This window comes from Poeciliopsis prolifica, unplaced genomic scaffold (assembly GCF_027474105.1).
Source record: "Poeciliopsis prolifica strain line A6 unplaced genomic scaffold, Auburn_PproV2 SCAFFOLD041, whole genome shotgun sequence".
NCBI lineage: Eukaryota > Metazoa > Chordata > Actinopteri > Cyprinodontiformes > Poeciliidae > Poeciliopsis > Poeciliopsis prolifica.
Window position 1 is genome coordinate 3,221,681 of NW_026562416.1, and position 22,220 is coordinate 3,243,900.

Below are 22,220 nucleotides of genomic sequence, written 5' to 3' on the forward strand. Positions count from 1 at the left end.
AACACTTGGTTTTATCCAAGACTAACTCAAAAGGTATTTAATTCAAGTTGTTTACAAAGAATAAAATCATTGCAAAAGATTAAACAACTGCAAATAAACTGAGAACTTCAGCCTCTTTTGCTCTGTTTGTAAACAAATACACAGAGTTTACAACAGTCAGAAGATCATTAAATGTTACTTCACACAACTGGAAATATCTTATGACAAATATATAAAACTAATATATAAAACTTACAACTTCTCCTCTCTGTCCAGGATGTCCAGGCAGTCCATCTTTTCCTGGTGGTCCCTGCAATATTATTATTAATAATAAGTAATGAAATAATGAATTTCAATATAAGCTGTAAAACTATTTAATTAAAGATTTTCTTACAGGAGGTCCTTTGGGCCCCGGGAAGCCATTGGCTCCCTGGGGTCCAGGCAAGCCCTGGTGGGAACACAGAATATGATAATTGTTAATAAGAGACACGGTGAGAGCAGCTGAATGACTGATACATGTTTGTGTTGGCAGATATACGAGTTAACAACCAGAGGATGGTTTTCTGTAGTGAATGAAAACCATATCTAGGACTCACCCTCTCTCCAGGAGGACCAGGAGGTCCGTCGCTTCCAGATGTTCCCTAATTAAAACACAGATAATTAAATACATCCCAGATAACAAAATGTTTTTTATCATTAGCTTCAGTCTAATGTTGTGTGAGAATGGTTTAGAGCACAACTCTAAATAAATGACATTAATCAAATGCTATGGTTTGGGCTCGATAAAATAAAAATAATATTAATAAACAGAACAGAATATAATTAAATAAAGTTGAAGACTTTAGATGAAATCATTGTTCAGACAAACCTTTGCTCCTGGTTTCCCAGTCGCTCCCCTCGGCCCTCTCTGGCCTCTTGGGCCCTGAGTGGGATAAGCAACCATTGTTAAACAAGTTTCAATTAAAAAACAAAACAAAACAAAAACTATTATGATTTAAATATAAAAGAATAATGTAATTATAAATTATAAAATGATACACCAGATATTGTGGTATAAATAAATAATAGTCATACACGATATTCATATTGCTACATGAATAATAGTAGACGCCCTGCAGAAACATTCTCTTTGCTGACCCCTGGAGGTTAAACGTTTAACTGCGGCACCATCTCTGAGCTCAAATGTAAAACACTTAAAAAGTTATTGTTTTGGCCCTAAATCACTTAAAGTTTTGCACCTTTGCAGACAAAATGACAGATTTATGCAGCTTTTAAAAACTTAATAACTAAATGAATCAAAATTACCGTTGGTCCTCTTTGTCCTCTTGGTCCTTGTTTTCCAGAAACTCCCTGATTTAACAAACAAAAAATGTAATTAGATACTTAAAGTGCATAAAACACAATTTGCAGAACAAAAAAGGGAATTTGTGCAGTTTAACTACGTATAAAATCACAATATTACTTTAGCTGCAAATAACATCTGATATTGTCTGACATTAAATCAAAATCTTTCACAGGACTAAAAGCTTACCCTTGTTCCCTTCTCTCCATTTGATCCTGGGAATCCAGGGAATCCAAGAGACCCCTAATAAAAGAAAGAAAAAAAGAATAATATTGGAAATTATTTGAAAAAAAAAAAAAAATTCTTAAGCTGTATTTTTTTTTACCTTGATTCCTTGTCTTCCAGGATATCCAGGAAGTCCAGGTACGCCAAGTTTTCCCTGTAGTGGAAAAAATACTCACAGTAATTATATAAGTAACATCAATCCATCAGTTTTCTATAGTTATTTCTTTTGCATTGTTAATTTTTGTTACATTTGTTAAAATGATTTAACAAATGCGTTGGTTTAATGGTTAATATTGTATTTGAACGTAACCTCAAGTTACAAGTACGTCTCTCTGATATTGAAAACCTCCTTTTAAAGAGACCTGGCCAAAATGACAAAATAAAATTAGACAGAATTATACTTTATGAGAAGTAATGGGAAACATACTCACATAACGTTTTTCTCATTTAGATACAATAAAAGAAACAAATTGTCTTGACTAATGTGACACGACCACAGGAGGGTAGAAAAACATTATTGTGTGTCTTTACTTAATTGCCCATAAAAAAAGCAAACATACAGTTTAATTATTCTGACCTGGCAGATTTAGACTTAAGACTTTTTATTCAACCCTGTTTGATTCTGAGTAGGAGCGCAGGAGCGAAGCTTTTGGGAAATCCCTGAGACTCAGATCCTTCAAAAAATAATGAAAACTGTAGTAAGAAGTATAAATTATTTTGGGGAAAAAAATCAACTTTTATTTACATTTTATTTAAAAATGTAAAAATGGCCTTCTCAGTGACCAACTGATAATTCTTCGTTGGCCTTAGAGTGATCAAATCCCTCTTACAATTGTTGACTGGAAAAATTTAACTCTAACTGTGTTGCATCAATTCATCAGTATTACTTACACTGAGAATAAAACTTTAATTGGTAAGATTAAAGGGTAACTTTTCAGTTATCAAAGGATAAACAGGTGTTTTTAGTGCCTAGACAGGTAGATTACACAAAAAGAAAACCACTTGAAAACTGTGCAGACTTTAATATTCAGAATTTTATGAACTGTACCGATATTTATGGATAAAAATGGTTTAAGTTACTGGAGTAGTTTTGACACAGAACCATCCAGTGTACCAGCTGACCCTGAATGCACCATGAAGGTACAGCTTTTGGGAAATCCATAGTTTTCAGAGGGAATCCTGCATGTCTTCTGCTGTGCAGCATTTTGGACTGGATGATGCAGGCTGCAGGATTTGGACCATAGCTGAAACTTCTCCAGTACCAATGGTGGCTCATTTGAAGTTGTTTAGGGTGAGGAATTAAGTAAAGTGCTGAAAAATGTTGATGTAAATCTTTGGTTTGGTTCACAATTTGTTCTTCTCTGTCACAGCAGCTGACAGAGAAACCTTAAGGTTCTAAAACAGGAGACTTCAGTGCAATTAGGAGTCTGCTATGTTTTTCTGTTACTTTTTAACGTTGTCTGATGGACTGTAGTGTTGTGCACTATAAACATTGTGCATGTGCTGTGGTTTAAAACAACATTGTTTCAAAACATTATGGATGCCACTTTAAATAGATACAAAATCAAAGATAAATTAAAGATTCATACCTTCTCCCCAGCAAGGCCAAGCGGTCCAAGCTCACCAGGGGGTCCAACACGACCCTTCGGCCCCTCAGGACCGTCCTCTCCTCTCGGTCCAGGTACTCCAATCTCACCCTGCCAACAGGATATAAAACAACGCCTTCGGTATATATAAAGAAAGCAGCAATTAACCATAAAACTGATCAGTACAACGAAGAGGTTAAATTGCTCATTTATTAAAGATTAATCCAATCATTTATGATGTATAAATCATTTTACCCTCTCTCCCTTGACACCAAAATCTCCCTTAATTCCTGGGAATCCATCTTCACCCTGAGGATAAAAACACATGAAAATGCAGCACATGTCTTTGTTTTGTATTATTGTTAATATGGATTAATATGTCATAATGTTTCTGTGATATGTTACTGTTGGTGTCATTAAACCATTAATAAAGGTCATACCTTCTCTCCTTTGTGACCCTTTAGACCCCGGATTCCTTGAGCTCCCTGCAACCAAAGGACGACTTTATCAGAGGACTGATATAGAAAATAACTGTGAAATAAAATCCTTTGCATTTATTTTATATTGCAATGCAAAAGATTTACAAAAGTGAATTCAATTGAAACTTATTAAAACAATTACATTTTAAAGAAGTTGTGGTAAATTATGAATAACATGCACTGACCTTAATGCCACGAGGTCCAGGATAACCAATCGCTCCCTGAGGACCGTTGGGACCCTGGAGACAATGAGTTGAAAGCATATTACATAAATTAAGGCGAACATATTTGTTATTTTCAATGACACTCTTTCTGTAACTCTATGAACTTCAAAATGTGTTTTATGAAAATATATTCAGATCTCTGGTCGATGGAGTCAGAGAAACTGAAGGGCTGTGATACCAACCTGATTTCCTTTAGTGCCAGACGGCCCCTCCTTTCCTGGGTGACCCTGAGAATAAATGAAATACAGCCTCAGCCTTAGTGTTGACTGTATTTATTTAATCTGAAAATAAAATAATAAATGAAAATGAACTTACAGGAGGGCCATCAGCTCCTGGCATTCCAGGCAAACCTGGTTTTCCAGTTGGACCCTAGAGAGAAAGTAAAAATCAGAGATTATAAGTAAAAACCATTAAACCATCAGTCTGTTTAATATAGACACCTTATCCTTTTCAGGATAAGGTGGGGTGGTGAAGACTCAGGAAAGGTCACATTTCAAAAGTATTTCATATATTAATAATATAACATTTTAATAAAATCTTTTGAAATGTACTTTAACCAAGAATTTACATCTGGAGAATGAAAGTTTTATGATGTTATTCGTCCAGTTTCTATACTAAAATAATAGCCAAATCTGGTTAAAGATGTGCCATAATTTCTGAAATAGATTTAAAAAACTGTGGTGCTTCTGGCTTCTTACTTTCTCTCCTGGTGGTCCGATCGCCCCCTGAGGTCCTGGCATTCCCTGCAAAGAAAAACAGAGTTCATTTTGCTGAAATTATAAAACAAATTATAGATGTACACTCAAAGAATATCTATAAATAAAACAAATCTAGAAATTACAATACTGAGATGCAGACATGAAGAATTCAGCATCTAAGCGGCAAAAATCTGATCGAGTTTGTTGCCAAACTGTTTAACATGACTGATAACTGGTGACATAAAAACAACAATTACTAATTAAGGCTGCACAATATTTAACTACTGTACAACTCAGAGGTTCTTATTATATGCAGCTTCAATTCTTTGTGGATATTTCACAAAGAATATTTCTCTTACATCTTTTTACATCTTAAGACATTTTTACTGTTTCCTCTTTGTAACAAAAAGCATTCAGTTTGGATTAAGTTTCTGTGAACATAAATTTTAAAGTGTTACCAAACATTGCCACTGAAGTCAGATGTCCATCATGTCTTAGGACAGTTGTGCCATATTATTTCCATTTTCAGATAATAAATTGAACAGAGATCTAAGTTCATCGCTGTCTCATCAAATAATCCTGCTTTAGACTTTCCAAGAGGTTCCTCCCTGACTTCTCTCCTGTGCCTCCTGGTCTTCATGATGCTGTTTGAACAAGGATGTTTTCCAACACATCCTTCAGAGAATCAGCATTTTCTTGACATTAAATTAAACACAGCTGGTCTCTGTTTGCTAATATGGTATTTGTTTTAAGTCAAAGGAGCGAAGGGTTAAAAATTCCTATGCATGCAGCACTTTTCAAACATTCATGTGGAAAAGATTGGAAAAACCTTTTCTGTCACAAAAATTTAACAAAAATATGTTAAAGTTTGTGGTTGTTACATTGCAGAAAGTGAAAAAGTGTTAAGTGTTTCTGAATTCAGAGCAGCCCAGATAAGGGCCTTGATGAGATCCTTTATGTAACATAATCTTTGCCCTTTAGCCTTGACTAACTCTTGTGTTTTCAGGTGACCCTGAAACTGGCACAAAAAGGACTCAGAGGTTTTAATATTAAAGAAACACAGCACTAATACATTTTCATAAACATAAAACAATGCGGCGGTCTCATATTTTGAGAATGAAGAAATTAAAATGTATGGAGACGCAGCTTTAAATGCATCTCAGGCTGGAGGATAAAAACTTCAGCACATAATTGTTTCAGTTAGTTTCAGCTGATGGTTTCTCACCTGAGTTCCTGGAGTTCCCTGCTGACCAGGAGGTCCTGGCTCACCTTGGGGACCCTAAATGACAGAAAGAGAGGAGAAACCATGACTGAGACACACAAAATGTAGAAGAGAGATTGATCATTCATTTTAGATAGTTGTTTTTTCTTGTGCAGCAACCAAAGGAGTCAAAAATGCGTACACAAATTATTAGAAAATATCATTGATTAAACCGTTACTAACCAAGTTTCCTTTGGGACCGTGGGGTCCATCATTTCCTCTTACACCCTAAAAAGAGATTATACAAATATCATTAAACCATGGACACCAACTGAACATAATTAGCAAATAAAGCTAAACAGCTGGCATAACTACTATGTTGCGTTAAGGTAATTATAAAAAAACAAATCAAACAAACTGTAAGTATCATATGCAAAAAAAATCGAGTAGGTTTCTAACTGGTAGTTGTGACTCTCCCATAGTTATCACAAATTACACTGATAAACATATTGAGGATTCATTTTGTAATTTCCTTCTTAAGGAAGTGAGGTTGTTGTGGTCAGACATTAATAACTTAATAAAATAAGACAGATTGGTGTAGTTTAAACTGATTTTACTCACAGGAGGTCCAGAGATTCCTGGAGGACCTTTAGGGCCGAGCAAACCACGAGGTCCCTACAGAGACGAAGAACAACCAATAAGAATCCATCACTAACATCTGAAGACTTTCATCCTCCAGGTCAGTTTTTTGAGAGAAACGGAATAATTTTTCTGCTAACTAAATATATATATTTACATGCACAACACAAAATCTCAAAATACAGAGACGTTAAATCTCCTTGGTTCACTCACGGGTTCACCTGGAAGACCCCGAGGTCCAACGTCTCCATCGTCTCCCTGCAAAACCAGACACAACATGTCAGTGAGGAGATGATAACTAACAGATGCAAAGCAACAATATGTAAAAAAATACTTTCTAATAAACTTCATTACACACCCTCTCTCCATCCTCTCCAGGAGATCCTTGCAGTCCCATTGGACCTGGGTCACCCTGAAAAGAAGATATTTCAGATGAAAACGTTGGATATTCTACAGGTGTTTGCAAAATTATAAACAATAAATAAAACAGTTGTCACTGAGCAGTAGCCAGAACCCCACAACTCTCAGGGCTGACAACTGACCAGCTCTCCATCTAATCTCTAAACCTCCAAGTTTTACCCTAAATTAAGTTCAGTAGAGATAATATAATTAAACTGGTTTCGAGAGAGACTTGTCTAGCCTCATCCAAGACTCATGACCTTTCAGAATCATACATTAATGTTAAAATAATGGCAAAAATATATATTATTACTTATGTTTAACTTACTCTGTGTCCTTTATCACCAGGCAAACCAGGAAGCCCATCAAAACCTCGATCACCCTGAAACAAACACAAACATTTTTAGAAAACTTATATTATTTCAAAACATTGGTAAGAAACATCCATACAGCTGAAACTCTTCTGATAATTGTGGGAGTTCTAGTAATTGTGTTAAATTTGATGATGCTAATTATTCCAAATGAATAAAGAATACTTTACCTTGGTTCCAGGCTCTCCTGGCATTCCTCTGGCACCATCAGCGCCAGCACGGCCCTGTTAACAGGATATGGAAAGCACTGTTTATAACATCCATCTATAGATATGCAGGGTGATACTTGGACAAACACAAACGAAATAGTCAAATGAAGAGGTCCTGTACTGAGACTTTCATAAAACTATCCTGGACTTCCAAAAGTACTGAAATCTTTGCAAAGAACTTAAATTTTTATGAATAAATATTTCAAATAGCTTTAAAAAAAACCTGTTATTTTACTCACTCTTCTTCCAGATTTTCCTGGAGGACCCATCAAACCCTGGGGACCTCGAGGGCCCTAAACAAAAAATTACCAGCAATGTATTACATCCGTATACGCTGAACTCACTGATCTGGAGAAATGAGTGATTTACCTGAGAACCAGGGTCTCCGCTCTCTCCTTTCAAACCTGGACTTCCTGGATTTCCCTGAGGAAACACAAGATCATCATAGCAAATGTTTTTATAATTCCTCAGGCATTAATGATTCCACAGTTTGATGCAAAAAAACCCTCAAATAATAACAGCAATTTAATGAACAAAGAGGCTTATGAAAGAACAACCATAAAATGAACAGATGTGTAACTGGTTGCTGTTAACCCACCAGGGGTCCTGGGCGTCCTGTGAATCCCATCGGTCCAGGCGGTCCCTTCAGAGCCATCTACAGAAAGCAAAAAAAAAAAATTTATTAAAAAAAAAAAACTAATTATTTAAAAATCTGCTTGCATTGTGTAAAAATTAAATGAGAGAGAGAACTAACCCTGGCCTGAGACAAGATGGCCGCTGCCTGGGCTTCCTGTGCAGAAACAGCAGGACCCTTATCTCCTCCACTCTGTCCAAAGCGGAACTGCAATAAGAAAATTAAAAGTTTGTTTAAAACTGAAAGCCAGATCAGTTTGCTGAATCACTCACAGAAACTACATAATTATGACACCAAACAAAACTGGCAGTGAACATTAACGTTAACAAAAAGCAGAAACATTTCCAACAGTGAGAAACTGTTTGAAAAATAAATACAGAATAAATCTTAAGGATTATATTTAATTAGTTGTTGTGATATTGGAAAAAAAAAACAGCCATAACTTTTGATAAAGTAGGCGAAACATGCTAAAAATACAAAAATTACAGCTACAGCAACATTAGAAATAGAAATCATGCCTAAAGTATTAATAAGTAAAGATATTTTACAGGCAGCATGACTGAGGTTCCAGGAGGTCCAGGAACTCCATTGGCACCAGGCAGACCCGCCCTACCAGGAGGACCCTGCAGAACAACAAGAAGAATTAAATTAAGATAATAGGGAAGAAACACTACAACTATTTCCTCACTTATTGATCACAATTCTGCACTAATAAAAACAATCTCACCCTCTCACCAGGGTCACCCACTGAGCCCGGAGGTCCAGAAGGACCAGAAGGTCCTGGAAGCCCCTGAAAAGCAGAGACAAAATCACTTTAATAAATCCATACCTACATTTCCCAATCAAGAAATATAATAATGCAATCTTATCAATTAGACAACCAAAAAAAAAACAGACAATGCGCTACTTACAGCAGGTCCTTCAGGCCCTGGAGGCCCTTCAATCAGCATTCCCTGCAAAAATACCAACAGTTCAATGAAAAATGCTTAGAGCAGGTCGACAAAAGACCAGAGACAAACTCCACTGAAGTTTATTTCACACTTCAGGTTTCAACAAAACACACTACAAACAATCTCTACAGTGAAACACTTTATTGTAACTTTTTTTTTTCATCCATACTTCTACCCCTGCCATGGCACTGCGGCCCCCAGGGGGTGCCCCACACTTTGGGAACCACTGCTTGAGTATTGGCTCAATTAGAAACCTCCAAATATTGTAAATCAGCTGTCATAACTCTGAACTCTGTGCAAACACAAAACACAATAATTACTCACAGGCTCCAAAACAGCTGGTTCTCCCTTTTCTCCTTTCTGGCCGCTGATGCCGGCCTGAGGAAAACACACAGGTATCCAGGAACACAAGAGAATCATTATGGAGCTACTTCCACATATAAACAAAAAAATAAATCAACACTAATATCCAATCATTTCCCACATCATCTTAAAGCATTGAAATAAATGTAATACAATGAAAATGTTTTTTGCTTGTGTGACATTTTTAAGATTTTCTTTGATTACCGACATGAATCTCCATAGTCTTGGTTCATAACTATCATAAATTTCTAATAATAATAATAAAAGAAGCTTACCACCACTAAAGAAAAGCCATACACTGAAAACAAATGACCTCTCAGATGATAATTTTCAGTGTATGTGATGCTTCAGGTTACTGATTATGTTTAACAGCCTCTACATCAGTACTAGCCACAGCACTGTTTTTACTGCTCACTTTAACTTTAAAAAATAAAAGCATTTTCAACCAACAGTGTAACTTCAAGGTCTTGAATTGCATTCAACATATTTCTCTTTGGTTGACTGAGGTTTGCCTGGATATCTTTTAAATATCTTTTAAATAACTTTTTTCCCATTTAGTGACATCACTTAGTTTTTTCAGTGAAAGAAGATTTTAACTGCACATTTAATTACCAAGACACTTAGCAAACTCAAACAAGTTATCGAGAAGACATTGAATACAATTTATGAAAGACCAGAACTTCCTGATTGGTTAAAACAATTTTTTGCTTCAAAAGCAAAAATACTCACGCCTCCCTCATCGGTCACAGCGGACAAGGCGGGCCCAATGTAGCCATCAGCCTCTCCGGTCTCTGGTACTGGGTCACTGTAGTCTTTGTAGTTATAATCATATTCCTTCATGCCCACGTCTCCAGTCACATACTCCTCAGTGAAGACTTCTTCTCCCACACCGCCTGTCTTTGTGGCGTCTAACTCCTCTCCTCCCAGGTCTGGTTCTACCTGGGGCTGTGAAGCGTTTTTACAGCCCCAAAAGAATGGATGGAAAAATAGGAAAGAAGGAACCAAGAGAAAATAAAGGTACAAGAAAGGGAAGGGAAAGTAGTGAGATGGGAGATTTGAAGAATGGAAAATGTAAGTGTAGCAGAAAAAAAGAGGGTAGAAATAAGGAGGTGTACCAGAAAAGGGAACAGTTTAAATATAACTTACCTTATGCAACTGTTATAAGTTTGAGTTAAAATGAAACAATGTGGCATTTCCTAGAAACTTAATTAGTCCTTGATTCAGTCTGCTTTTGTCAGTAAATGAAGGACATTTATCCTGCCACTCTAAATCTTCTGTTTAAGTTTTCTCAGTGGGTTTTCAGCAGAACATCTCATTACCAGCTTGTGTTTGATGATTTGTAAATAAATGTATTTTTGTAAGTGATAGGTCCAGACAGAAAGACAATCTGGGCTGCAGACCTTCATTTTTACCATTCTGAACACAAACTGATAATGACAAACTTTGCGAAAACAAGCTTCTGCTATTTGCTACTCTATGCAAAGCAAAAATGTTACATGTGTACTTACCAGCTCTGTTACAAGGGTTTTTAATCCAGATACAGAAATATTTTCTTGTAACTCATACAAATAAAAACACCTATGAAAGGCTCTGTAGTGTTTCAAACATAATTCCTTACCATACCAAACGTTTCTTCAACAGATTTCAGCACAAAAGTCGGATAAACAAAGTCAATAAAATCATATAACGCAAATAAATAAAAAAACAAACAGATTTTCTACTTGAATACATGAGAACTAAAAACCCACTCGTTTTCAAATTCTGACCAAATACACAAATGCGCTATTAAAGATCCCTCACTGGCAATTGGACTCCAGTCAAGTTAGCCTTTTCTTTCAGATAGGAATGCATTTATCCATCTCCTTGTGTCACTACGGTAAAACCACATATCAAACATTCTTATGTGGAGCTTTTTTTCACAAGATTTTTGTTCTTATTTCAGGATGACTTAGTTATTAAAGTATGTATCTTGACATGAGAACAACATAATAATCTTGCTGTTATGGAGAAAGAGAGCCACATAAACATGTTTGATGGTGAAGAAGATGAATGTGGGAGATTCTTTGATAAAAGGACTTTTCTCTCACATGTTGCTTTGTGGCATCAGTGCCAACATCGCAGTAATGAGTGATTAGAAATACGAAAAGAAGAGCAAAGAACTTATACTACGAAAATAATCTACAAGGACTGGGCTCACCAACATACAGGTACTAAACCATTTTTATTCTGTGGTACAAATCAAACATATTTACTTCTTAGCTGTTGGATTTCACTTGACAAATTTGTGCGTCCAGTTGAATTTAATCTACAAATATTGAAAACAAATTCAAAATGGAAGCTCTATCTTTGGTTTTATTTGACATTTGTAATTAAGAGTCATTTTCCTTTTACCTGAACAGGTATCTCTTCTTGTCCAATCACCTCACCGTCTGGCTGTGGAACCATCTCCTCATAGTAATAATCGGTGTCTGTAGGGGTGTGGCCAGCCTCAGAATATTCAGTGTCTACATCCTGATTGGTCAGGTTGACAGGAAGATGTGAGCAGAGAGGAAGTAAGCAGAATTGATTGGGAGAGCAGGGTTAGTTTAGTCTGCTTTAGCCAGAAACTGGAATGCAATGTAAAACTGTGGTCGCCAGTGGCCATTTTTGTTTCACTGGCAACGCACATTTTTAATCCTGTAAAGATCCATTTTAGAAAAGAAGTTTCAGGCAGCTTTAACATATCAATGACTATACATTTTTCACAGTTTGCAGAGTCATTGAGACTATACTGAAACTTCTTTTCATGCAATTCTTGAACTGGTTTTGCTTTATATAGCTCACAAGCCAAGGTTCAAAACGTGTGAAGTTTGCTCTTATTGGAAGCAACACTGAGAGCATCTATCCATCCCATCAGATGGAAATATCAGAGCTTGATGCTTCAGCATGTAGATTCAACCAAGATAAGAAAACATAGACAAAGTGACTCAACAGCCTTACAGAGCTGGACTTTTGTCATCCGTTCTGTGAAGCTGTTTTACTTAAATGTCACATAAAAGACAAAAAGATAGAAATCAGAAAGACAGGCTGCTAAAACAAATTGCCATAGAGTGATAAAGCGACAGGTGGAGGTTTGCTCTGCTGCAGGTGTTTTAAGTGTAGTAATAAATGTCGATTCCCACTTTCTGTACCATGATAAATACTTGACTCTTACTTTAACTGTTTCCATGGAAAATGAGGTCTGGGGCTTAGGATTCTGTTTCAGCATGAAGTAAAGAACAGATAAACTGTTTTTAGCCATGCTTCAATGTGCGCCACAGGATCATATCATATGGAGAGGTTGAAAAGATTGTGAGGAACATATGATATGTGCAAATACAACAAGGCAGTATGTCCTTATGAACTGACTTCCATTCAGACAGCTAGCTTGAGGATTTACATCAAAATCTGCAATGACGTCTGCAATTTTGGTGTAGGTCCTGCTAGATGGAAAATGCTAGCAAAGAGAATGAAAGAGCGGAGCAGAAATCTGTGGACATTTCAAGCCAAACATGAACCCTCATGTTGTACCTGTTGATAACCGTTGGCAACTTTCTTAACTTCAGATCCACTCTGCGCAGATTTATCAAATGGTGGGAAAGGCCTGTGTTGGGATTTGACATTGTTGTTTGTCGTCCTGGGTTTTGTAGGTTTAGGCGAAGTGGGCCGGATGGCTGGAGATGTTGCTTTTGTTGGATTGGAAATCTTCTGAGGTTTGCTGATAGTTGGTTTGACCAGAAGAATCTTGTTGACATCTTTACTCTTTCCTACTGAAGCCTTGGTAGCAGCAGGCTTTGCCATTTTTGTTGGAGCTGGTTTTGTGGGTTTGGGAGCTTTAGTAGTTTTTGGCTTGGAGGTTAAAGTAGCTACACTGGTCACAGTCTTTGGTTTGTTAGTGGTTTTAATTTTTGTAGGCTCTTTGGTTTTGCCGTTTGCTTTAGCTGCATCATTGACTTTATTCCCAGCATTGCCGTTAACTTTAACTTCAGCAGTAGATTTGCCATTTCCAACAGCCTTCTTCTCTGTAGTAGCTTTGCCATTGCCATTTCCATTCACCTTAGACACAACGGAGGCCTTTCCGTTCCCTTTGCCATTTCCATTAGTATGGGTTTGAACTTTATTGTTACCATTAGATTTCTCTGCAGATGTCTTTCCATTACCATTGACTTTAGTGCCAGTATTTGGTTTCTTCTGAGCAGTCGATTTGCCATTTCCATTCTTAGCAGGAGCAGATGTGGGTTTAGAATTACTTGCTGTAGTTGGCTTGATCTTAGACAAGAGGACCTCTGCGGCAGTAGGTTTTGCTTTAGGTGATTTATTTGTAGGAGATTTAGAAGCTTTGGTGGGCATAGGTGGCTTGACAACCACTTTGTATGGTCCAGTCTTGGCTGACCTAGATGGAGTGGGTTTAACTTTTACAAGAAGGGGTTTAGATGGAGCTGCTTTTCCATTGAGTGTTTTCTTCTAATATCCAGTAAAATTGTTTGTAGAAGAGTATTTATAATGTAGAAGTGCAAATTGACAAAGAAAGGGAGGGTAGAAGATGACAAAGATACACAGAGGGGTTGGGAGGAAAATGAAAAGCACAAACAAAGGATTGACAGAAAGAGACAAAAAGACAAGAGTGGGTGTTTTGACAAACAGTGACATAAAGATGGCTAAGGTCTGGATGATTTACTGAGACTGTGCAGGCATTACTGGATACAGCAGAAGTCTAGATCTAAGATAACATCGCTAAAATCAGTTAGCAGTGAATTCACAAGAGGCATTTAAGAAATGTTGGTACGTTGATCCAAAATTGCATGATTTAATTTTGCTGTTTTCTCCAGTAATGCCATTCCCAATATCAAATGACAAAGCAGCATCTTTGCTCTCTAAGGAACTGGAGGTTGTGGTTTAGTAGAGGCACTGAGGGCGTGAACAGTCAGCTAAAGCCAGCTGTTTTAACTCACACACATTGTGGAAACAATCCCACAAACACACTTACAAACATACTCATCACTAATGCACTAACCTGTTGCAGAGCTGCACTAATGTACTATGAGATCCAACTGGAAAATCAGGCAATTTCCAGCTGTTAAGCCATGCAAAGGACAACAGCTTAATGTTATCAAGGCATGCAAAAACATAACAGTCAAATTAAATCCCAAAAAGTAAAAAAAGTACCACATAGATCAACTCTTATTTCACAAGTACTACAGGTAAATGCATGCAAATAAAAATAGTTTATTCTAAAGAAAATAACAGTAAAATAATACATGAGAAGAAACAGACCTTCAGGGGTAATATAAGCATAGAATCTGAACACATTTTGATACAAACTGTGGCATCCATGCATGGCTTTTATGAATATAATGCAAATGAGAACCGTATTACCATGCAGTAACATAATTGTATGACAAAAATATATTGAACACGTATCACAAAAAGACAGCAACATGCAGCAATCTTAACTTTTCAGAACAATTAAGTGATCATGCAAGTGTTAAAACAATGAAAAGATCAAATAACACACAGTTTGCTGCAAACTGCTGAAGTTCATCTTAAAAGACCATGAAACTAAAGACTTAAACTTTAAGCACTTCTTTCTATGTGACAACTAAATATCATAAATCATATCAACATTATAAGAAAATTACTTAGGCTTTTGTTTTTTTAATCTTAGTCATATATTCATAAACTGAGTCCAATGCAATTAATTTACTACCATCAACAGATCAAGAAGTTTTAATAAGAAATGTTTAAATGACTTGCATATCTAATTTATTTTTGTAGATTGTGTTTTATGTTATGTTTATCTTAAAAGTTATCCAACTTAATAACATATAATTGAGAAAAGAAAATTACATGTGTGTATGCCAAAACAAGCATACCTACACTTCCTCAGTGCCGCCACTTGGCCACATTTGAACATACATACATACATAAATGACAACATTTTATTGACTGGAGACAAAATCTGACAGGAAACAAACATCACCCTGTGTAAGACAAATGGCAGATATGAAGTGGATATTTAGGAGGTAAATCTTGATTAATTAGAAAGGAATATGTGAATAAAATTAAAGGAGGTACAGCGTGATAATAGATAAAAGGCCCCTGACTTTCTAAAGAATAAAACACAAAAACTTTGTACAGTATAAATTTAAATTATATTAAAATATTTATCATGGATTGCAACATTAATGTATTAACATGCCACGCTCCCTTTTCCATTATATTACATTTGTTTTCCCTCTTCTTGCTCCCAATTTACCTGTTGATTGGGGTCCCCAGGCAGGGAAGAGGGGGATGCAGAGGAGGAGGGAAAGCCTGTTTTTCCTCATAATAATAGGGGTATTCATGGTCATCCTGCTCCTCATCAAAGTACTGAGAAAGATGGAGGGATTGAAAGATTGGAAGAAAGATAGAAGGGATGAGATGGAATGGGACAGGAAGATACATGAAAGCAAGAGAAATTCATCAAGAGGGGAAGTATAGATTTTCACAGGGAAATAAGGAGGGGTTATGGAGGCCAAAGAGCAAGAACAGCAAAAGGCCAAAAATACAATGTTGAAAGACTGCAATAGATAGCAAGGGGGTATTGACAAAAAGCAAAGCTTTTATTTCTCAGTTCGTCTCAGTTCATCTGAGTCTTCAGAGTGCTAGAAGGTGCCAATGTTATAAATGTTATGTATAGAAGTTTTATTTGTATTAAATGAGGTTCCTTTATGTATCATATAAATGTAATATTTTTTGTATCACAGTCAAGGTGTTTTTCTGTGCAGCTGGAAATGGTGTACAAACTAATGAACCAAGATGTGTCTACTGAAGTAAGTTTCCCAGGGTTGCTGAACTTCCCCAGACAGTTATTTGGGAACTCGCTGTTTTTGCCGTGGCCTTCCTTGCATGGAGATAGAGTGTGTAGTTTTCACCTCCCATAGACATTACAGTGAATGAGCATACAAGGTTCTGTATGTTTTCCTTTTTTTTTTCTTTTGTTTGGTCTTAGAAGATTGAGTCTCCGCCTTGGTAGTAAAGAGAGATGAATAAAGTGACTATGCAACTCTGAGTTCATCAGAGCGGAATAATTTGTGCCTAATGCAGTGTATTGTTTGCTCTCCGTCTGCAGATGTATTAAAGATTGTTTTTGCTCCCTGACTTTTGTCTGGACCTCAGTCTCTGAATTGTGCACTTCACAGTCAATAAAAAAACAGATGAATGAGACAAACATAAGCAGTGGTGGAAGTCAAATGAATGTAACCATAGTGAGTTATATTCATTCAAAAAGCAGTCATCCCAACAACATCAACATGACAAGTTTAGAGCTCTGTGCAGCGACTAATACTTTACACTGAGTGAGATCAGGCATGCAAGCTCATAGATGTGGTACTTTGGATGGATGCATGCAGATGAAACGTATTTGATTCATTAAATCTGTGCTGGTGTCGAAGAAATGCCAACTCTGGAAAACCACTAACCAAAGCCTGCAATCTACTGTGCACAACCAGTCTCAGTAAGCAAACAGGTTCCACCCTAAGCCGACCTTTAGCCACAATCCTGTCACAAATTAACCACAGAACCAATCAGAATTAAATTTTCATGTTCTGCTGATGTTCTCTTTATTTCAATCCATAACAAAAAAAAACATAGGGAGACATTGATGTTTTACTGTATCATCCTCTTACCCCTACCTTTCTGTGTTCCGTTGCAGTAGAGCAGAAAACAGCAAAGCATATATGGTGATTAAGTCGGAATAAATGTTTAGAGGAGCAGATTTGAGAGGAAAATAAAATCCGTCAGCTTTTCTAAATACTCCTGGGACACAGATTGTGGAGGTGAGGGAGAAGTTGGATAGATACAAACAGTTGTTGATGGCAAGGATGCATGAGGAAGACAGAGAGGGAGAGCAGAACTTTGATGATATTATCAGATGACCCAATCTGAACCTGCGGACTTAGATTTCAGGAGATTGAGGCTGTTGATTTTACTATTTGACCATATTTGCTTATGCTCTGATATTACTAATACACAAATATAATCATAAACTACACAATGAATGAAGATAGATGTTAAAAATATATTGAGAAGAAGTTTCGTAAACATTAGAAAAGTGACTGAACGTCTATGCCAGAGCAAAAGAGACAAAAATATTTGTTAAAATACACCTAGATGAAAGTGGCTTTGGAGATTTATTTTTTTTGTATTTTGCAATTTTCCCAAAAAAATCTAATTAGTTTTCTTCTTGTTTACATAAGCCCCAATTTGTAGCAAATATCATCTCAAGAAATGCACAACTTTCTGATTACTGCTATTATTATCATTATTATTATTAACATTAATTAGCAGCTCTTGTTTAGTTCAATATAAGGTTCACTTATATTGAACTATATAAGGTTCACTTATATTGAACTAAACAAGGCAGAACGTGTCAGGAAAACTAAATCCAGTCCACAGATTCTGATTGGGCCAGATTTCCTGGAGCTACAGATGTGTTTCTCACTTGTGATGCCAATTCCTAATCTTCTAAATTACAATTATTAGGATGTGTGACTTTAAGAGGTGAGAAAATGTCTATTTGTGAGTTTAACAAAGGCTAAGTAATGTATCCTGGTATGTACCAGTTCGGTGGTGTTACTCACGTAAGTGTTGGGGTCCTGAGCTTGGGTTTTGGGCAGAGGGGAGTCACAGTCAGGGCTGTAGTGTTCACAAAAGTCATATGCTGCCTGAGGGTTGGAGGCAATTAACAGCTGCTGGATGTCTCCCTGTGGAAAAGAAGTGGACATAAGTAACTATATAATAATTTCATAGATCCTAATTCAAAGCAATTTCAAAGAATTTAATTTGTGTGATGGAACGTTATACAGACAAGCTGTTCATAGAGAGAACAATCATTTGCCTAATACTTAATATCCAGACCTGGAAAACTTCCTCATCAAGCAGACGAGCTCCAAACACAGTGATGCCATTGGTGTCAACCTCAGCATTATTGCCTCGGGCCAGGGGACGGGTCATCTTCTTCTTACAGTCCAGCAGCAGAGTCACATTTTTCTTTGAAACAGAGAAAGCGATCCGATGCCACCTACAGACGAGTAGGAGGAATAGCAAACACACGTGACCAAAGTCATAATTATATATTACACTGATACATCCCCTTTATTATACACAATTTCCAACAAACATCAACAAAGATACTATTTCTAAAATCACAAATAGCTAAAATAACATAATTTCAACCAGTCACAAACTGGTTGCTGCTGGTTACTGACTTGCCATCAGCCAGGTTGATGCCTCTGAAGAGTGGGTAATCCTCAGGAGCTGGTTTGCCATGCTGGTCCTCATACAGGAAAACAGGTGAGCGTCCCAGCTCAATGCCCAACTGCTGGATGCCCTGCTCACTGTAGATGGAGAGGAGGAAAGCCTGCAGACCAGCCTGGGGCTTGATCAGAGTCATGATGGAGAAGTTCTCCGGGAAACGACCTTGAACGGAAAAGATGCACAAAAACTAAGAGAAATGCAAGAAATCAGAAGCAGAGCAAGTTGACATGCATCTTAAAATGAAAGTCAGGGGAGAGATACCTCAGGATCAACACAGATCAGAATGTGAAGCTGGCATCAAGATATGAGCTCATAATAACAGGTGGCGACAGCCAGAAAAAGAATGCTAAGCTGCACCAAAGCTAAAACTCAACTTCATGGATTTCTTCACAACCACATAAGTGCTACTTTCTGTTTTCATACGTTGCCCCATAGTGTCAGGAAAAATCTTAAAGTAACGTGTTGAAATCTTTCCACAAAACTGACTTAACTCCAACACAATAACACATAATTACACTGGAAGTCCTTCAGCACAGAGGGCGCAGACCAGTAAAACTGAGAATGTGAGTCTGAAACACACTGAGGCTCAGCAAGCAGAACGACAGCAATACGTTCCCATGAAATTTGGCAAATTAAAAACCACTTTATTATTTTACGAAACATACTGTTTACTTATCTGTTTCGAAAATACAAAAGCAACTATCCTCGGCGCTTCCTGAAGTGGAAAAGCAGTTAGCTTGTTTTTCCACAGTTAGCTCCACTGCATTAGCAAAAATTAGCAACCGAATATTATCACTGGTTAGCCAAAAATGACTTTAAAAAAACTAAAAATGTTGCTAACATTTGCTATATTCGTACACATACAGACATACAGAACAAAACCCCCAAATTCGTCAATTATTGAAGATCTTAACTTAAGCTAATTGAGAGTGACGTCAGCATAGTTTGCAGTTGCCATGGATACGACGTGCGTGCGTCACAAAATCATTTGCGCTATTTCCTATTTTGTCCCAAACAACTAAAAATGCATTTACTGATGTTTCAATATCAACTGAAAATGAGTTTAGTTTACTTTGGTAAAAAATAAAAGATAAAAAGAAAAAAAAAGAAAAGAAAAGAAAGATGTGTTTTACTTCCTGTACTTGTTTATATTTTCATGCTATTTTATTTTTCTTATTATTTTTTTAATATGTATGACCAGGATAATGTAGATAGATCAGTGACTCACCACTACTGATAAAACAGTGTCAGATTACAGATAAATAAGTTAAATAATTAATGTCTTGGTAGCAGCGGTGTCCCAGTCATAGCGTTTTCTCCTTTGTTTAATACTGCAGCTCTGACAATATTATGCCTTTATTCCTGCTACATTAAAAATGTGTAAAACATTAAGAGTGTCTCTGAATATTTACATTTTGATTATTTATAGGGTTGTGGTGAAATCATTGCAGTGGTTCCTTGTTTAGAAAATGATAACCTAAAGCTTACCTGAGAAGAGCTGCTTGGTGGGGGCTGAGATCTGGGCCTTCTTGGTGATACGGTAAGCATGATCAGGGCTGCTGGAGCGCCGGGATGTGCAGAAGCCTGGCACTTTCTTCACACCCTCAGGGAGAGAGGGAACCTGCAGAGCACGCAACACGTCCACTGGATCTGATGAGGAAGAGAAATAAAGAAAGACATTCAATTTATTGCTTTGGGATTGCTAAATTTAAATTTAAATTTAAATTTCCTTAAGAGGCAGAAATATTATCTATCTATAATCATAGACAGGGACAGCAGTGTGTTTATTGAAATAATACTACAAGTTGTTTATCAATTGTACCTCTATCATCTAAAACAAATTATTTTTGTAGTTCTACTGATTTGGGTTTGAATCAAACTGATCTTGAAAGTGATCTTAAATGCTCTTGCAGTACAATTATGATATAAGATAAGGTCAACAAGGCTCTCAAAGTGTCTATTACTGTATTTATACTGTAAAAAGAAAGCACTGCTCTGTTGGAGCAGTTGGCAGCAGTCCAAGCTCTATATATATGAACCAGCAGCGGTTAGGTTAGCAAAGCTCAGTTTACAGTAGAACCAGACAGAGCTCTCTATTCTGCTCACATTCTGCAAGCAACTGGAACAAGTGACATGAATATTCATCTGACACCTGCATCTACCTTACTTAAATACCTAATAGAGAGATTCAGACATATTCAAAATAAGCAGAAAACATTTTAACATGAGATTTTCATTCAGATATGAGAAACAGAGTGAACAGCTAATCTAACATCCTGTCATCACTTTCAGACACTGAGCTCAGCCTGCCGGTTTCTCCACACTTTAGTTTATTTTGTTGACTTCCTCATATTGCTCAAAAGCACTACGACATTATACAAAACTCAAATTAGAAGAAACAAACACACTCGAATGACATTCAGATAGAGATCTGTGTAAGTTGTTCTTAGTCATGAGTGTGTGCGTGAGACTGCATGACACTGTGTATAGATTATATTGCATATTGAAAATCAAGGGTAGTTTTTTGTTTGTTCATTCAAAATAGTATTTACTATTAATACTGCAAACATGCAGACCAATGTTCTTTTTTTTCTGTGGTTGTAAAACAAAACAAAAACCTCAAAATGCCTAAAATGAAAAAAAAAAGAGTAATTTAAGTTGTTTGGTGATGCAGCTATGCAGCTGGAACCTGTGCTCACATTTTCCCAGATTTAGTCATCAAGCTTCCTCAGCTTGTGTTCCAGAGACCAGTGAGTCAGTTTTATTTTTCACAGAAAATGAAAAAATATTTATAGGCGGTTGTAATTTAGTGTTTCCATAATAAACTTGTAAAATCAGTGAACCATGCTCTGGGAAAATTTAAGAAGCAAACATATTTATATTTAAATCATGCAAAAGTGCCCATTTCAGAGTGTTTGAAAAGCACAATGAAGCGTTTAACAGCATGATGATAACGAGAAACACCCATGCTGTTCACACTGAGCAAAGTCAAACTACAGAGAAGCCACATTTAATGTGCCTCGTGTACCAGTCAGGCGCAAAACTTTTACTCCGTTTTATTGGGGAAAAGCAAATGAACAAACCCAAAGAAAGCCAACATAAATCTTCTAAACTAAAAGTAAAATATGCTCAGTTCAGTAAATTCTTCTGGTAATCAAAGTTTGAAAACTCCAGCTACGAATAACGGGCTTTTCAGAAAACATTTCAAACTGGCACAAATTCAATGACCTTTTAGAAATAGGTCACACACAAAGACATAAATACTAGGATAAAAATACTTTTTAAGAGTGTGTTAATAGTCCAGCACTTTCAAAGCAATCCCTTGGTAACATTAGTGACACTTTGTTGTTTTTGTTCCTAGCAGTGGTAACACCCAGAGTTAACAGTTTGTCATATAATCCCACAGATGGTCATGTTTATTCAGACTGACTAAATGGTGCATTCATATTACCTCCGGGTGTCCAGACCACAGCCTATTAATGTCACTGTGCATCAGAGAGAGAAGGAAAAAGGGGGAGAGTAACAGGAAGCAGGGAGGAGCAGGTGAAGGCAGAGGGTGGATAAGAGGACATGGACGACAGATACATATACAGATGTGCTGTCCTG

The 22,220-nt window shown here is 36.8% G+C and overlaps 1 protein-coding gene across 4 annotated transcripts in view; it reads right to left on the reverse strand.

Moving 5' to 3' along the window:
• col11a2 (collagen, type XI, alpha 2) overlaps positions 1–22,220 on the reverse strand; it is a 42,075-nt gene that overhangs the window by 10,884 nt on the left and 8,971 nt on the right. Inside the window, exons 2-37 of one of the 4 annotated variants that reach the window (XM_055055210.1) lie at positions 20,103–20,264; positions 18,566–18,776; positions 18,216–18,378; positions 17,939–18,061; positions 12,849–13,781; positions 11,691–11,810; positions 10,029–10,244; positions 9,261–9,314; positions 8,898–8,939; positions 8,714–8,776; positions 8,535–8,609; positions 8,107–8,193; positions 7,951–8,007; positions 7,722–7,775; positions 7,592–7,645; positions 7,314–7,367; positions 7,101–7,154; positions 6,732–6,785; positions 6,587–6,631; positions 6,356–6,409; positions 5,978–6,022; positions 5,759–5,812; positions 4,534–4,578; positions 4,151–4,204; positions 4,018–4,062; positions 3,797–3,850; positions 3,573–3,617; positions 3,388–3,441; positions 3,136–3,243; positions 1,647–1,700; positions 1,511–1,564; positions 1,285–1,329; positions 848–901; positions 576–620; positions 374–427; positions 236–289 (exon numbers count right to left, since the gene is read on the reverse strand). In XM_055055210.1, the coding sequence (XP_054911185.1) occupies positions 236–289; positions 374–427; positions 576–620; positions 848–901; positions 1,285–1,329; positions 1,511–1,564; positions 1,647–1,700; positions 3,136–3,243; positions 3,388–3,441; positions 3,573–3,617; positions 3,797–3,850; positions 4,018–4,062; positions 4,151–4,204; positions 4,534–4,578; positions 5,759–5,812; positions 5,978–6,022; positions 6,356–6,409; positions 6,587–6,631; positions 6,732–6,785; positions 7,101–7,154; positions 7,314–7,367; positions 7,592–7,645; positions 7,722–7,775; positions 7,951–8,007; positions 8,107–8,193; positions 8,535–8,609; positions 8,714–8,776; positions 8,898–8,939; positions 9,261–9,314; positions 10,029–10,244; positions 11,691–11,810; positions 12,849–13,781; positions 17,939–18,061; positions 18,216–18,378; positions 18,566–18,776; positions 20,103–20,264 (3,539 nt within the window). The remainder of the gene's footprint in view (positions 1–235; positions 290–373; positions 428–575; positions 621–847; positions 902–1,284; positions 1,330–1,510; positions 1,565–1,646; positions 1,701–3,135; positions 3,244–3,387; positions 3,442–3,572; positions 3,618–3,796; positions 3,851–4,017; positions 4,063–4,150; positions 4,205–4,533; positions 4,579–5,758; positions 5,813–5,977; positions 6,023–6,355; positions 6,410–6,586; positions 6,632–6,731; positions 6,786–7,100; positions 7,155–7,313; positions 7,368–7,591; positions 7,646–7,721; positions 7,776–7,950; positions 8,008–8,106; positions 8,194–8,534; positions 8,610–8,713; positions 8,777–8,897; positions 8,940–9,260; positions 9,315–10,028; positions 10,245–11,690; positions 11,811–12,848; positions 13,782–17,938; positions 18,062–18,215; positions 18,379–18,565; positions 18,777–20,102; positions 20,265–22,220) is intronic. The other 3 variants (XM_055055214.1, XM_055055212.1, XM_055055213.1) reach the window with 3 other exon arrangements.